At 30.8% G+C, this 16,810-nt stretch overlaps 1 protein-coding gene across 1 annotated transcript; it reads left to right on the forward strand.

Annotated features, from left to right (window-relative positions):
• The first annotated feature begins 865 nt into the window (after positions 1-865).
• Positions 866-15,657, forward strand: LOC132757435 (uncharacterized). Its single transcript, XM_060748720.1, has 2 exons — positions 866-2,288; positions 13,768-15,657. Exons 1-2 carry the CDS (start codon positions 1,297-1,299, stop codon positions 14,015-14,017), a joined length of 1,242 nt encoding a protein of 413 aa, XP_060604703.1. The 5' UTR covers positions 866-1,296; the 3' UTR covers positions 14,018-15,657.
• Positions 15,658-16,810: the final 1,153 nt, after the last annotated feature.

A 16,810-nucleotide genomic window follows, 5' to 3' on the forward strand; every position in this document is an offset into this window, starting at 1 on the left:
TCTGCTGAGTTTATAAATCTACTTTATGTGATGATTCATCAGAAACATTTTATTATTAATAATTGTACAGTTGTCAGTGACAAATTAAAACAGGGTGTTGTACTTGAGTAAATTAAGATACAAACGTTAGTAAATTCTTGTCATGCCATTTGATTGCAGTTCGGAGAGGGGGGAAATATCGTTGGAATTCTACAAAAAAATCATTATCTTAAATAAATCTGAAAATGTATCAGTGCGTGTAAATGTTAATTTGGTTCATTCAATAGTTAATCATTATGATTGATAATTACTTACCGAACGGAGATAAAATCTGAACATAGTGAGATATACCCAACTATCTGAACAAAAATACTTTTATCCGGTTACTAGTATAACCAAGAACGGATTTTACTTGAATAGAAAATTTATATATACATATATTATGTATGTATTTTTTAAAATTGATTGAAATATAGACACTTATAAGACATTCAGTTTATATCATCAGATCCAAGTTTATAACTAAATCATCATGCTATTATCATGACTCACTGTCGACTTTCAAAGTGGTTAAAATTTTTATCAAGGTCCATTTTTGAAAATGAATTTAAGTTATTCGCTTCTAATTTAGTATACCTTTTTAATATCAAAATTAGAGGACAGGGATCATTTTTACTCATTGTTGAGTGTAAATTTCGTTGAAGGATAATATTATGTGTAAGTTAGCATTAATTAAAGCATACCATCCTTGCTATATAACATGTTTGTATTGATTTAGTTTAAATAAGTTTTAGAACACCATGGTGAACCCAACTGTAAATCCAACATCCCAAATAACTAGTTAAATGCAGTATACTACTACTATACAAAGTTGTACTACTGCAACAAAGTTGTTCGATAGCGGGACAGCAAGGATTATAGTGGGAAAGACGTTAGTGTATGTGAGAGAAGAAATGAGCTAAATGTTTCTATGAAGTTGGTCAGTGACGCCTGATTTGCTTGATAAGTTAGTCGGGAATTTAAAATTTGATATGATTGTCGCTTCAATAATTTGTGGGCGGTACATTGTGTTAGGCGCAAATAAACTAATGGACACTTGAAAAATTTAGAGAGTAGTTAATCTTTTCAAATATTCTAATGAACGTATTATTTGTGTAAATATAAATCCGCTTTCACGCTATTGAAAACATTTGAAGAGGAATTTTTTAAGCATTGCAATTAGTGAATGATTAACCCTTGAATGTTTCGGACGGACCATAAACTGAAGTGTAGGTTTTTTGTTTCTGAGATGTAAAATTGTATCAAGAAAACTTCAAAATGGACCCAGTGAAAATATTGTGTTTCATGTTTTCTATTTTGCTGGGAGATATGTGGATCTTAAGTTCGGCAAAACATTTGCCAGAAGACGAGACCAACTGGCTGAGAATTCGAACCAGGATCCTTTATCCTCAGAATTTCGCGAGTGTTCGTATAAATTCACATAATGAAAGGGAGCTACGTGTGTGTTACGGGAAAGTGTTAGCGTTGGAAACATACATGTCAAGTGGCTATTCATTGGATTATGATATGGTTTTACGGCAAATTACCGACGGCCGACGAATTTTACAGGCGGTGTACCAAGGAGGGGTTATGAAAGAATGCGACTTTTCACAAGACTCTAATCAAATGCTAGATTTCGTGTCAAATTTTATGGCGTCAGATTACTTTGGAGATGATTACGGGGACATTATTTCCTCAATTTCGTATTCAAACTACACAAGAAAAAATACGATGCTTGCTTATCGGAGGCTCAAACAATTAGATTCTTTAAAAGAAGTGTCAGAGCTGACCGATATGCGTTTATTTAGAAAGCAATGCCGAGAATTTCTGACGAGTGCAAATTTAATTGCGAAGAAAGAAGCTCAGTCAGGCAACTTTACAGATATTTATGCTGAAATCCTTGAACACACAGACCCTGAGAAAATTAGTGAATTCAATAAAGAACTTTTGGCTAAACATCCTAGCAAATTCACTAAAACCCCACCAATCACGGAACACGACATCAGCAAGCGTTCAACTGCACCACTCAAACGCAAACGCTCGAAACGTGCCTCTTTCGATTTCAATAGCGTGCTTATATTTCCAGGAACTAAATGGTGCGGGAAAGGTGATCTAGCTCAATGCTATGAAGATTTAGGAGATGATCATGAACTAGATGCATGTTGTAGGGATCATGATTGTTGCCCCTTTATGATCCCTCCATTCTCTAACAGATTTGGAGTATTTAACTACAGATTCCATTCCCTCATCCACTGTGACTGTGACCAAAGGTATTTACAAACGATTAATTTATAAAATATTTTCACTAGTCTATCATAGTAACGTTCTGATTTTTACGGTTTTTCTAAGCTCGTTGTTTTTGCTTTTAGTGCATTTGATTAGGTTTATTGCCTCTGGCTATATTTTTTTTTAATGTTAGCTGTGCCGCCAAGCAACCGTTTTATGTATTTAAACACTTATTAGCGTTACTTTTTTCGTTTTCTAAAATGTAATATGATGTTTCATCAGTATGTGAGCTTATATAGTCGATATTATGACTTATTTACATATCCTCTGATTTTTTAGCAAAAAGTACTAAAATTTCTAGACTCTAACGTTACATAATCGTTTTTGAATCTAGACAATGGCCCAGTTGTTCAAAACTTTTGTTAAATATTTAACAATGACTTCATAGTTAAATTAACAACAAATTGTTAAATTCTGTGTTAAATTTTGTTGTTAAGCAATTCTGTTGTTCAAACATTGTTAACGTTAAAGTTCTGTTAAATTAACAAAGTGTTGTTAATTTTTTTGTTAAATATCTTTGTTAAAAAAATCAGTTGTTCAGAAAAAAATAGCGTTATCTTTTTGTTAAAACATCGGCTTTAACAAAGATTTAACAAGAAAATTAATTCACCTCCATAGGTGAATTAATTTTATTGTTAGTGGCACAGAAAGTTGCTTGTTCCCTTATTTTACCCCTGTCAACTCCAAAACAGTCGCTTTTAACATTTTAACGCCATTGGGACATCATTCTTAATTATAAAAAGATTCTAAACAATTTACACAGGAATTTAAGAAAGTCCCATTTACTATCAATAGCCTCAATGTGGTATACAAACAAATTAATTTTCATAAAATGTCTGAATCTGTTCAATTATCATACTGGACCGGGTTGTTCAAAACATTGGTTAAAATTAACCAATGGATAGCTTATCCACTGGCTAAATCCTTAACCAGCGGCCAGCTATCCAGTGGATAAAATTTCATTGTTCAATAGTTGGATAGTACACTGGCTACCTAACCAGTGGATAGCGTATTTATCCACTGGTTAAGTACCACAATGCAACAGGGTTGGTTAGTGATTCTGGAAACAAAATGGCTGATTTTTTTACATATAATAAATTCATTAGAATCAAAAAGCTCCCAAAAAATATTTTTGCACGTTTTGTGCTTTCTTGTTTTTGGAATTAAACAAAAAGTATATCAGAGGCCTTAAAGTATTGATAGATTTATTTTTCCCTTAGACACACATAAGAAAAAATTCAAAACAACTTTTTTTCAAATTTTGAATTGAAATTACTTCCATTAGATAAGTAATGTTTTAACTAAGAAAATGAGTACTGACACTTGTATGTTTTATTAAAGAATAAGAAAGTTATGACTTTTTAACTGAATTTTCTAAATTACAACAACAACAAATTTAGATTGAAAAAGGGTTCTAAAAGCACTTTTTCAGAAATGTTTCAATTTAATCCTATGCATTTTATATGAAATGTTCTAGTTAAGAAAAATAAACATATTTTTTGCAACAAAATCTTGTTTTAAACAAGTTTTAATGATTTTGACTGTTTTAATGATGATGACTAACCACTGGTTAAGGGCATTATCCGGTGGTCATACGACTGGTTAAAGTTAACCGCTGGATAACGCATTTTATCCATTGGATAAGTTTTGAACAACAGAATTTATCCAACAGACAAAAGTTAACCAGTGGATAATGAATTTAACCACTGGTTAACACTAACCAATGTTTTGAACAACCGGATCCTGATAAACAAGTTTTAAAGTAATATAATCAGTATTAAGATCATCTTTTAAATTCAGCATAAACAAACATAAATTTATTCCTGTCTGTGATTTAATTGACTTTCTTGAACTTCACTTAACAAATGTAGTTACCTCATTCTACCTTATTTTGGATCATTAGAGTAACAAGCTGACATAATATTGTACTGCTAGTGTAAAACCATATATATATGCTTGTAATTTAACTTCTAGCGGGCAAGTTGATAGATTTCTTTTCAAAAGTCCCAGAGTTTTGTATGCTTTGTTACAGATTTCTTCCACATGTTTTCCCCAGTGCAAGTTACTTCTTATATGGACACCAAGATATTTAATAGATTGTAGAAATTCCAGTTTTGTCCCTTGTAATGTATATTCATAGGAAATTATTTTCCTTTTTCTAGTTAGAGTCATCATGTTGCATTTCACTGGTTGAAACCTCATACCCCAATTTGTTGCCCACTGTCCTAGCTTGTTTATGTCCTCTTGTAAAATTTCGCAGTCTTTTTCACTTAATATTTCTCTGTAGCAGACGCAATCGTCAGCGAATAACTTTATGTTTGACGAAATATTGTCCGAAATGTCATTTATATGAACCAGGAATAATATCGGCCCTAACACCGTACCTTGTGATAATAAAACTTTAATAAAACTGCTAACATTATTCGTCTGTTAAACTCAATATTAATAGAATGCAAAAGAAATTAGTATGTTAAACTCAAATTTAATAGAATGAAAAAATAATTTGTCTGTTAAACTCAATTTTAATATAATGCAAAAATATTTTGTCTGTTAAACTCAGTAATTTGTCATGCATTATACACGTTTTATTATTTCTTCAGCAAGTCTGTCGAGGGAAAAGCAAGCGCAATGTTGCCAGATTATGTTTTCTACATCAAAACAATCTGAATATTTAGTTCGCTATTTATGTGTGGTTATAACAGAATGTTCTTGTGTTATATTGAGTGGTTACTTACATTAAATCAGTTATTCTTTTCACATTACACTTTGCATAACAGCTTAATATTGTAACATTACGTTCTTCCTAGCGCTATAATGTACGGTATATTAGTAGCGAATACATAAATTGAACAAAAATGCTTATTTGTTTAAATGTTCTCTCGAGCATAATGATTTATTAATCCGTTGACAGACGTACATTAGTTTTATTAGTTTATATATGAGAAAAATAATTGATTATAACTTTAGTAATCAGAACTACATTTTGTGTATGTGTGTCTTTATCATATTGACACAACAAAGACGCGTTTATATTATTTCCTCTGTCGAAAGATGTTGGTCTCTTCAATAAGGCATGGAAAGATTAAGATATAAGATTAAGTTTTGTTCTTTAGATTTTGTTTTTATTTTTGAAATGCTTTACAAAATTAAAAAAGTTTACACATTTTTTCTGACAAATTAAACTTACACATAATAACAAAGAAAGTTTAGATTCAAATAACGTTATTTACATTGCTTTTCTCGTCACATGTACAATTATTTGCACCAAATGACCCATTAGTATTATCCATAACTTAATCTATTTTCAACACCCAACAATTTTTAATACAAACCAGACCTTCATTGATATATTAAGTTAATTAATAATAACCAAAGCATTCTGTTCCCACAAAGGCAAACGAACCTTTACATGCTCTGGCATATATTTCACTAATGAAATATAATAAATTATCCAGCCACTAAAAGCTCATAAATTCATATCTACATCCAGGGTAATTTTATGTCTATTAAATTAATGTAGTTTGTGTCTGGACACGAGCGTTTGTTCTTTTTTCTCTTTTATTGTTGGAATGTTAGGTAAAAGTACAACACAATTTAGTTGCTTTATTTAAGTTTCTTCAAAGAAGTGCTAAATGAAAAGAGTTTCCTCTTAAATCGTTTTGCCACTTAACATGAATACCTGGTATCCATGATGTAAACCTACCAGTGGTTTTTATTTACATAAGTTTATGTATATGTTTTAATGTACGCTTGTACATACACTAAATAATGCTAATCCTTTTTAAAGTTTAATCTTGAAATATTTGACAATCACACTCATCACTTTGTATATAGACCGACGTGTTGAAGTATATGGGTAAAGATGTAGCAGGTCGCCGTCAGCAAGTATTCATTACGATTTTATCAGACCCCTGTTCATTCCGTAATGGCTTTAATTAGCCAGTTTCGAGTAAACTTAAACTAACTTAATCGTTTGATGTTAAAATGTGTCAGCAAAGGAGCAAAATGCTTTTCTAGAATCAATCAAACGTCTCTATTTATTTTTCTATTTTGTTGGACATGAATTATATGATTTATATAGGAATGTTACTATTGTCAACTAAATATAGCTCCAGCGTAAATGTATCCCATTTTGACGGATAAAGCTCCCCATGTTGAATAAATTGCAATTTATCATTTTAATGCTTGTATTTTATATAAAACGCTCAAGTCATTTTAACGTTGAAAATTCTACATGCCTTTATAGTCCTATCTTAACTAAGCACTAATTAAATCGTTATCATTATTATATGATTATCATCATCATCATCATCATCATCATCGAGCGAATGGTGTATTCTAACATGCAAAGTATGAATTTATTTGATTAAGAATTTAAAAGTGATTCTGAGATTTTTTCAAAAATGTTTAACTGTTATGGTGCGACATTAAAATTCCAGTTGTAAAATATCAATAGCAAAATGTACGTTGATACAAGTTTGGTGACTGGGTTCAATACTTTACCTACAATGCCTTAATTTTGACAGAGAAAATGACTACGACATATTCAAGATACATACTCATTAAGAAAACATAGAATACTTTAACTTTAGCTAAAACATGTTATCAGTGATACTAATCCGATACAAATTTGTGTGCACGTCAGTCCATTACAATGAATAAAATATAAAGAAGTATTTGCGTAATGATACTTTTTTGTCACTTTTTAAGACGGACGAACGTACATGAGGGAGAACGTAGGACAGACAAAAGAACAACAAACACTTTTTAAATACATTTAAGTCAGTTGTATGATACAGTATGAAATTTCCAGCCGTCGAAAAAAATGTTTATAGAAATGCTTTTAAATGATCGTAAACGGTCCTTTGATATTAAAAAAATATCGAAGGTGAAGATATTGTGTATATTATATAGTTGTTAATATTTGGTTCAGGTAATTATAATTCAAACATATTGAATTACAATGATGAGACAGATGATTATTTTAGATGTTAACATTGATCAAATGTAGACGACAGTCGGAAATTATAAGATCATATAATATATGACTACTCTACATAAGACAAATGCTGAAGATGACTTAAGACTTTAGATGACGATATTATTATTGTAGATCGTATGGCGAAAACAATTACTTCTCCAATTATTTCGGCATTGTCTATGGTTACAAAACATTACGTTTATCAGCTTTTACATCTGATGATGTTTGTGGTGACATTCATTGAGGTATTGGTTATGATGGTATGTAATAGTAAAAGTTCTTATGACCACAACAATTATTGTAATATTATCATAGATGACCATGACAACGATGACGACGATGATGATAACATATTTAATATATTCTTTGTTATAATGAAAATGCGATGATAAACACGACATTTCAGTTGTCACAACAATTGGTCAGCTGTAAAAGTAAAATAATTACGGAAGTTGTAAGGAAAATAGAGGACAATATCTTCAGACGTGTTCTTACGACAGTGGCAAAATGTTAGTAAATGACCGAAGTGACCAAACCTCACTGAAATGTCCATACTTGCCATTCAAAGAGGTGGAAAAGTTGTTTCCATTACATAAAAAATAGGTTATTTATTTCTCAGTGAGTGACCAGAAGCTAGTTTGTAAAAGAAGTGGTAGCACTAAAACTAAATAATGTATGTTTACAGTCAACACTTTCTTTGTAGCGTCATTGTTTATTTATAAACAAGTTCATGGTGGGGAGTTGTATCCGTTAAAGCAATGCATCAATTTTAAAATGCTTTTGATGAATAAAGCTCCCGGGACCTTTATTTGTTTGTACTTAACGAATAAAGCTTTCGAAAAACTTTAAAGCGCAACGGAAAGAGCTCCCTGGAGAGCTTTAGTCGTCAAGAGCTATATACGGCGTTGCATGGCACTCGTACGTCCTGTTAACTATAGATATTGTTTCTGAGTGTACAATCTACAAAATGATCATTTTGAAACATTTTATTTATTAACCTGAGCAGAGACCTGTTGTTAGAATATTCATGTATATATTGAAATAGTTTTGATTGTAACAAAATCGGAATAATCCTTGTTACAACGATCTAATTTGATTTGGTTTTATCACGCGAAGTTATGTAAGACGTTTTTTTTTTGCGGATTAAAAAACTCGTAAAAACAAATTTTGACAAGGTTCATTGCCATAGAAGCATACGTATTTGTCCTCATATAGAATAACATTTTATTATACCTTTCTTTGATATGTTATTAATTTACATAAAAAATTGAACAAATGCTACTCATGTTACGTCACACGAGCCGCGGATATTGTATTTCTTTTAGTTCAACGATAATAATTTCTTACATTTTATTATTTCACGGCTATATTTTTGTAGTTTTATAACTGTGACAATTTTAACAGAGATATTATATTAGACGAACGGAAAAGAAACATGCAAATATTTAAATTAGAAACGGAAATTCACAAGAGGATTATATACATGCAGAAACATTTTAATAAGATGACATCGCCCAAAGTTTAGTTAACTGTTAAAATACAAATGCATCTAAGCACATGAAAGTATATCCTTTATATTTTTGCCTCACCGACAAACCCCAATCCCCAAACCCGAAGTACTCACTTCTTACGTGCAAAGTGTCTTCAGATCCACTGGAATATTGCAGCACTAAGGCGTTTTCACTGGACCAAAATTTATTTTTAGGTTTGGAAACAAGTTAATGTAAGATCAGGCAAATATGAAGGGTGTTGGGCACGATAAACTTTTCCTGCATCAGACAGTCATGTTAAAAAGACGCGTTACGCTTGGCTCTTCTCAATTAAAATGTTTCTTTAGTTTTCAAAGATCTTCTTCTCTTAACTGACATCAACTTGAATGGTGGAACCCTGTTTGTGACGATTGTGACTTATATTACCTTCTTCACGCTAAGGTTGGCTTTGCAATACATGGTCTTTGGTCAGATTTTGTTGTCTATACTTTGATCTGAAATCTTCCGTTTCGGCTCAAAACAGCGGATCCATGTCTCTATACCAGTGACAACATTTGCAAAAGAACATGCTTGTAATTTCAAACCTGCATCATTTTTGCGCCAACATGCTATATGCCAGCAGATGGACACTTCATTTTTAAATTACGTTTGAGAATTTTAAGATCTGCTTCTATTGAGTTGTCATCCATACTATAGCTACCGTTTGGCAAGTTGGGAATCTTGCATAAGTTGGTAGCAAATGTTCCTTTTATTGGCAGACGTTATTGTTTTTGGTCGAATGTCTTGTGACATCTTCCTCGAGATATTCAAATTATTTGGCGACATATCTATATTTCAACAATCCTCGTAAACATAATTATTTTGGCTCGATATTGATGGAAGCCGGAAGCTTATCTGTACATCTATCGTGTCCACAGCTTAGAAGTTACCAGTACTGGTGTCATAAAAAATACCCTATCTTGACGCTAGTAGGGTTTTAACTCACGTACCTGGGTTCAGAGACAAACACCAAAACTTTAAGAAAATGCATCAATTTCTATTTACATATAGTTACACATGTATATATACGTGTAATTATAATTCTTGGTGGATCTTTCATAATTTACATAAATACAACATAAAGTTCATAACGACGTTTAACCTTTACCACACTAAATATCTTAAATGTCCATCTTTCAATCTTTAAACCAGCCACCATGTTAGGCATACTTTCATAATAAACACTAATAATAATCAGCTATTAGCTGATATCGTGATATGGAAAAACACATAATTTTTTATACACATATACATATGCTTCTGATATTCAATTAGTACATCTTTATATCTAAAAACATAACAATAAATGATATTGCCTTACAATATATTGTATTACATATTTCAACATTGTCTAGCAATGTATTGCTTTACGCTTTTTATCATTATGATACAATAAATTAATAAATTGCCGTACATTTAAGTTTCTTTACGAGATTATATTTCAAAGTAACAATGCACTGTAATGCAATAGCGTTTTATATAAACATAACATTACAATATCTAATGTAGATATGAAGAAAAAAGAGAGAACTTCTTTGTTGTGACATCGTTTTTTTAGTTTAAATGTTTTTGCCGCTCATGTTCTATTTTGAATAGTAATTTACATACAATAAATCTGCACGTTATAAAATATTATTGTTTGTCTGTAGTAATGAACTATCATATTTATTGAAATCATTTACATCCAAATCACTTTGTGAAAACACCCTTACGTGAGATATCATAAAAAAGATACAATCAACAAATAGCATTTTTTCTTTCTGTTATAACACTTTTTGGGGGGAAAACCCCTTTCAGGCATAATCGAAACACTTTACGTTATTACCTGTGTTTGACACCATTTTTATCGTGATACTTGTTCTTTTTCACATTGTTAACAATTGATTTATGACACAAAGTATATGTTAGTTGTTTAGCATAAACTTTGTTTAATTGCTCTTGATATCTGTTACAGAGAAAACGCTAAGTATGCAAATGTGTAATGCACGTGTATGTTATACTATAGTTATGTCAATTTCCGGATATGACTACTTCTATGTTTTGTTACCTAATTACAATCATTGGTATGTAAGACACGATCAGAGTTGGCAGGATGTTATGTTATTATGTCTGCTATTTTACAAATTATTTGTTTTATCTAGATTGTTTACATTTTAATGCTACATTTTATAGTTTTCCCTTGAGATAATGGTATATAATGGTATATTTATGCGAAAGAAGCATATTTTTATATCTAAAGAATGCATGACCTACTTTAAAGTCATCTTTTCATTTATTCTTATTTTATTTTCGTATGGTTGAGTACCAAACCCACATAGTTAAGGTCATTGGTGGGGAACCCTCCCTGTATTATTTCACACAGGAGCGAACCAACACAAATGTCCTTTTCGGTATTTGAAGCTGCAGTGTTGAAAGCAAATGATTCTACGTTGGCAACCGACTCGAATATGGGGAGATGCTCAAATATATATGTCTTTGTTTTTGAACTTAATGTGTTTCGATAATTTACTTCACCAGTAAATTCCACGATCATTCATCACCTATGTAGGTTTATGTTGATAAATTGAGAACGAAGAGTTGCAATTAACAATTAAATACATTTTGTGGGTCTTTAGTCAAATTATTATTATATTTTACTTAATAGATATTTTATACCAATTAAAATACAGAATATCTAAAGAAGATTTAATTGGTTTGGGGGAAAAGTTTAAATGAATATCTAAATTCAATACAAGTAATTTGACTGGGAATAAATTATTCAGGAAGTAACAAATTCTTACTAAGCATTTTATGTAATTGAAATATTTTTTCTTCTTCTCAAAAGTAATTTAATCGGCAAGATCGAGTTGCTTTGTATATTAATTGAAGAAAATTGACAGAATTACCACACGCGGTAAAGTCTACAGTTAAGCTGTCTCAGTTATTCATGAACTACAAAACAGCAGGGGCGGTCGGATTCATACACCGTTTACGATCTTATTTCAAATAAAAATTCATTTTATTGTTAAAACCGATAAATTTCTAATAAAATTGCAAATTTTGAGGATAAACCCATAAACTGCGTTTCCTTTTGATCGATGGAGCGCCCAACTGAAGTCGTAAAGTTATGTGACTCAAAGGTCTTTAGAAGTGATTCTTTTAAAAGTATTATAAGCATTTATTGAACGGATGCAGTTGTAGAAAATCTACTTTAGTGATATTTTTTACAGTTGAAGTGTACGCCTACGTTTTAAAGAACGCTTACATTTTTCCTATTTTAGTTTGGTCTATTATATGTATTCATGTTAAGAGCAAAGATGTTTAGTTTTAGTATTCATATATGGAAATCTCTGAGTAAGTTATAAATTCAAGGCAATATTAGTCCATCACATGAATTTAATGATATAAATTAGTAAAATAACATTAGGATTTTCTATAAGTGCGTGAATAAACTTACTTAAACTACATTTCATTAATATCACTTTTATATCGATTTTTTTATAATTGATAAAAAAACAAATTACCTGTTTTATGAACATCAAAGATATTTGATTTATTCATGATAACTGCTCACATTTTATGTCATTATATTATCTATGTGAATAGAGAATTTCGATAAATAGGCCATTTCCAACGATCAAAGTTGACTTATGACTTTATTAAAACGTTCAGGTAAAAAAACGATCATACATTTTATGTGAAACGTTATATGAAAATATATAGTATGCTTGTTCAAATGGTAATTAAACAAATTTCTTCTTGATTTTTAAAATCGTTTCAAATAAAATGGGACGGTATGCAAACATGAATCTTACTTTTAAAAATCGCTAAAATGTACACTTTAAGTTATTTAGTGAAAAATAAGTATTTGATTTATGACAGTAGAAAAAAAAAGAAATATAATTGTGTAGTAATAAACGATTTATAATAATTCTTTCTGTGACTATAGATGTTATTAACGTCTCCCACCTTGTTTCAAATTAAACCCTGAATTTTCATGGCAATGTAAAAAAAACCCAAACCGCTAGCGTCTTTTTTAAGTTATTTTGTAGTTTTGTATACTTAAATACACTTAATTTCATCGACAAAAATATTCACAAGTATGGGACATAGTTAAAAAACTAATTTCGTATAACCATTATAAAATTCATGGTTCATTTATTTGATAAATTTTCTCATAAAATAGCTACCACATGTTTGGGTAATTGGTATATTTAAAATTCATTGCTGGTGTACAACAAGTATGAATAATTAACACCTGTACTTCGTTTGCATGAATACGAGCGGGATAAAATATGAGTCACACTTGTTCAAAAAATATATTTCGAGAGAGAGGAAAATACAATTTCTGTTAATATCCTATAATACTTTTGTTCCTTTTAATGTATATACAGTATGTTTGAAAAAAAAACTTCGATATTTTATCGTTGCGGTTACTTACCAATTTAGAATTTGAGGTGAACGACCTTCTATTAACAAAGCCAGACATCTAACACACCGGCTTGTAATTAGAGTTCATAAAATGCTAATTGTTAACAGAAAAGAAATTATAAAAAGATACAATGTAACTTTGTTTGTTCTCGGTAATGCGTGAGTTTATTTCCTCTGAATGCGGAGCATGACTTAAATTGAATGTTCTATTTTCAGTAGTCGACTTTACATGTATATGCAAAACAAATTTTAGGAAGATATATTATTTCAATAAAAGAACTGTAAATGAATGAATGAATTTTCAAAATCTATTATGTTCTGGCTATGTGAACATTGGTTGTGTAAGCAATTTGAAATGTCTTGTTTATAACTGCTACAATAGAGTAATTAAAAGATAGAAATCTACAGTGAATTGCTTTTGTGCCTAGCACAATGTCTTGCTAGCCCCCTGCTGAGACAGAATATAACAAGATAATAGGTACTATTTGTCTTCATTAAGAAGTCTAATTTTGTTAATGGTACAGATGTTTATTATCATTTTAGGTTCCGTGGGTGTCTTCGGCAGTCTGAATCTTCAATGGCGAATATGATTGGAAAAATATACTTCAATATCCTCGGTAGCAAGTGCTTTGAGTTTCAGGAAACGGAAGTTTGTGCGGAACGCTCTTGGTGGGGCCGTTGTCAGAGATATGAAAATCAAACCCTTGCGGCCGTTCGAAGTCAAGTATCATTTATTGATAAAGATGGCAATGAGGATTATGCTGTTGTTAACGACAAAACTGACAGGCGATAACTTGATATTGATTGAACAGAGTGAAACATATACCTCTTAATTATTTTATATTTTTCTTTACTTTGTTTATATTCATTTTATCATCATCTTCCGAAAATAGTGCGGAGATATAACTCATGTAAATTGTTATTTCATTCTTCTTCAAAGCATCTTGAAAATTTGTCTTTTTTTAAATCTCTTACTTATTAAAATATAAACCTATCTTACATCAATATAAAAACGTTATGTTCAATCGGCTAGCGAGTCAGTTCTTTGGAAAGATTACCATTTTTAAAGTAAAATGTATTGATGTACGTTTGCATATCAACTACTGCTCTACTAACGTGTTAGCATTATTGTGGTCTACTACTGTTGTTTCACTTCTGAAAATGTATGATATTTTGTTCATGAAATAAGCAATAACTCAGGTTTAACTTTCATTTATATTAAGGTCAATTAGTAAATAATAATGCTGACATTTAAAGAGCAGGTAAAACAATAAAACATTTCAATGTACATATTTTATATTTCATGTTTATTTGTTAAATGATGTGTTATGTTTGCACAGTAATATTGGTAGACTTATAGTTATGTTCCACCCCCCTTCCGAAATGTATATTAAATTGCACATGTCAACCAATGTATTTGTTCCTCCGTAGACTAAACCTTGTCACAACAATGTTAAGAGAACGCTTTGCCTACTGTCCAAATATTAATGAAAGTTTTGTCATTTAGATTACCCCTAATGATTTTGGTGTGAGTATGTCTAATTTGTAGGTCACCGAGACATTGAGTAACCATTCTAGAAACAGAATTTTCCTCAGCAAATTACCCTATTGACCATTACCGGTCTGTTTGTCAAATGTCAAGGTCACGGTTGTCAGACCACCTTGAGCAAAAGAGACAAATCAATTCGGCCAAAAATTATCAGATTTGGTTGGTAGATTTGTGATTTAAATTTAAGCTGAGGTCAGTAAACAGAAGGGCATGGTTACAGTGTTTTGGTCACACACATGAATTGTCTGACCGGTAAGCAAAGAATTTTTCATCACATAACACGGGGACGGTGACTATGATATAGATAAAAAAAACTATTGATATTTGGGCCAAAGGTCAAGGTCCTTTTCACAAAGTTTTTCCAATTGATAATTAAAGAACTCTTTGATCTTTGGTCTTCAGATCTAGATGGGGATGTTGGTACTAAACTTTATAATTACTCTTACTTTTTGTGTACTTATTTTAAGCCAGTAAGTAGGTCATGATTGCCACGCTAAGTTTTCTTCTGAGGTTCCAAGGTACTATTCAATTATATGCTTAATTTAAATTGCCTGATTTAAAAAAACGTGTTTCTATGTTGCCATAGTGAGATTTTTATTTTACGTTTTCTTTTAATTTATATTACATTGACGGCAAAGGACATTTGGATGCATATTCAAAGCACATAAGATTTCTGAAGGATATAAAATATTAAATTGTCCCTAATGCATAATTTTTTTTAATATTTCAGGCTTTATAAATATTTGTGTTTTAGCGCGAAATACAGTAAAAATATAAGCAAAAACCTGGGCCAGATTGTGTCGCCATATTGTGTTTTTTAAAAGTTTGAACGGGTAATAAATTATGTCTATATATGTTTATTTTAATAAATGTTATAATGTGAAGCTATTGTTTTTACCTTGTGTCATTTCATTTGATTATCTCCTAATGATTAAGATAATTTTCAGCATGTGTTCCTGTCTATACAAACGAGAAAGTTGGAGATACGAAACAAACACGAAATGACAAAAAATGAGAGGAAATATTTCCCATTATTTGATCGTGTTTTCGTCTTAACAAGCTCAACTTCGTAAATATTTAGTGTTTGTAGTAAATAATATTAATAATACTTTAATCATCTACTATAAAGCATTGTTAATTTATTTCTGCCAGTTTCCTTACCTGATATTTTTCAAAGAAATTGTTTAATTGTCTGCTCACTTAGCTAAGGGATACAGTACGACCGGGAATCTTTGTAAATGGTTTATATATCTACTTTTCATATTTAAAAAAACTATATATAAACTAACAAGCAGGAAAGGAAATAGATTGCAAGGGAAATAAGCCGTGTACCCTCGCTCTGACTTGTTTATCTTATAACATATGTATGTAAAGAGTGAAACAAAAAATGTAATTACTTTTTATTGCATATCGTTGTTTGGTTGTTCTGTAATTGCCTCATAAAACGTGAATGTATGCCACAAAAAATATTCTGGTAGAAACAAAGAACGTCACTTAATTTGTCGGTTGTTAGTTTTATGCGCGGGAATTTCTAGTATTTGGAAAGCTACTAATTAATGTACATAAACAATCCCATTTTAAAGCTAATAAGAAAACGGCTATATGATAACCTGTTTGAAGAATTTATTGCATGCGTTGAAGCGTTACCCTTTTACAGTTATTCCTATTGCAGTTATAGTTTCGGTTTGTCTGGTGTTTTTCTCTATATATTTTCTATATAATAAAGCAAAATCATTTTTAAACAAATATTGAAATGAATTTTAGAACCGCAAAACCTATTTTACAAGTAAAGTTAAGAAATGAAAGGTGAATAGAAAACGTACATATTTGAAAAGCAATAAATGGAGACACGTTAATATCATGAATATAGTGTACCTTTTTTACATTTTGTTCCATGCATATTCTTTAAGTATAAATATAAATCAATTTCTTCCGCGATGAAAAGAAAACAAACATCTCAGTGGGAAGGTCGCGAACTTTCATATCCCTTATAGGGGAATGAGAAAAAATCAATCGCATTTGACTTGTGAACGCGAC

This window comes from Ruditapes philippinarum, unplaced genomic scaffold, assembly GCF_026571515.1.
Source record: "Ruditapes philippinarum isolate M1 unplaced genomic scaffold, ASM2657151v2 ctg2938_1_1_1_1, whole genome shotgun sequence".
In the NCBI taxonomy this organism is placed as follows: Eukaryota; Metazoa; Mollusca; class Bivalvia; order Venerida; family Veneridae; genus Ruditapes; species Ruditapes philippinarum.

Excerpts from the sequence above, each read along its gene's own strand:
- LOC132757435 (XM_060748720.1), top strand. The coding sequence starts at position 1,297 with ATGGACCCAGTGAAAATATTGTGTTTCATGTTTTCTATTTTGCTGGGA. Across the intron at positions 2,289-13,767 it reads CACTGTGACTGTGACCAAAG|GTTCCGTGGGTGTCTTCGGC; the intron begins GTATTTACAAAC and ends TTATCATTTTAG.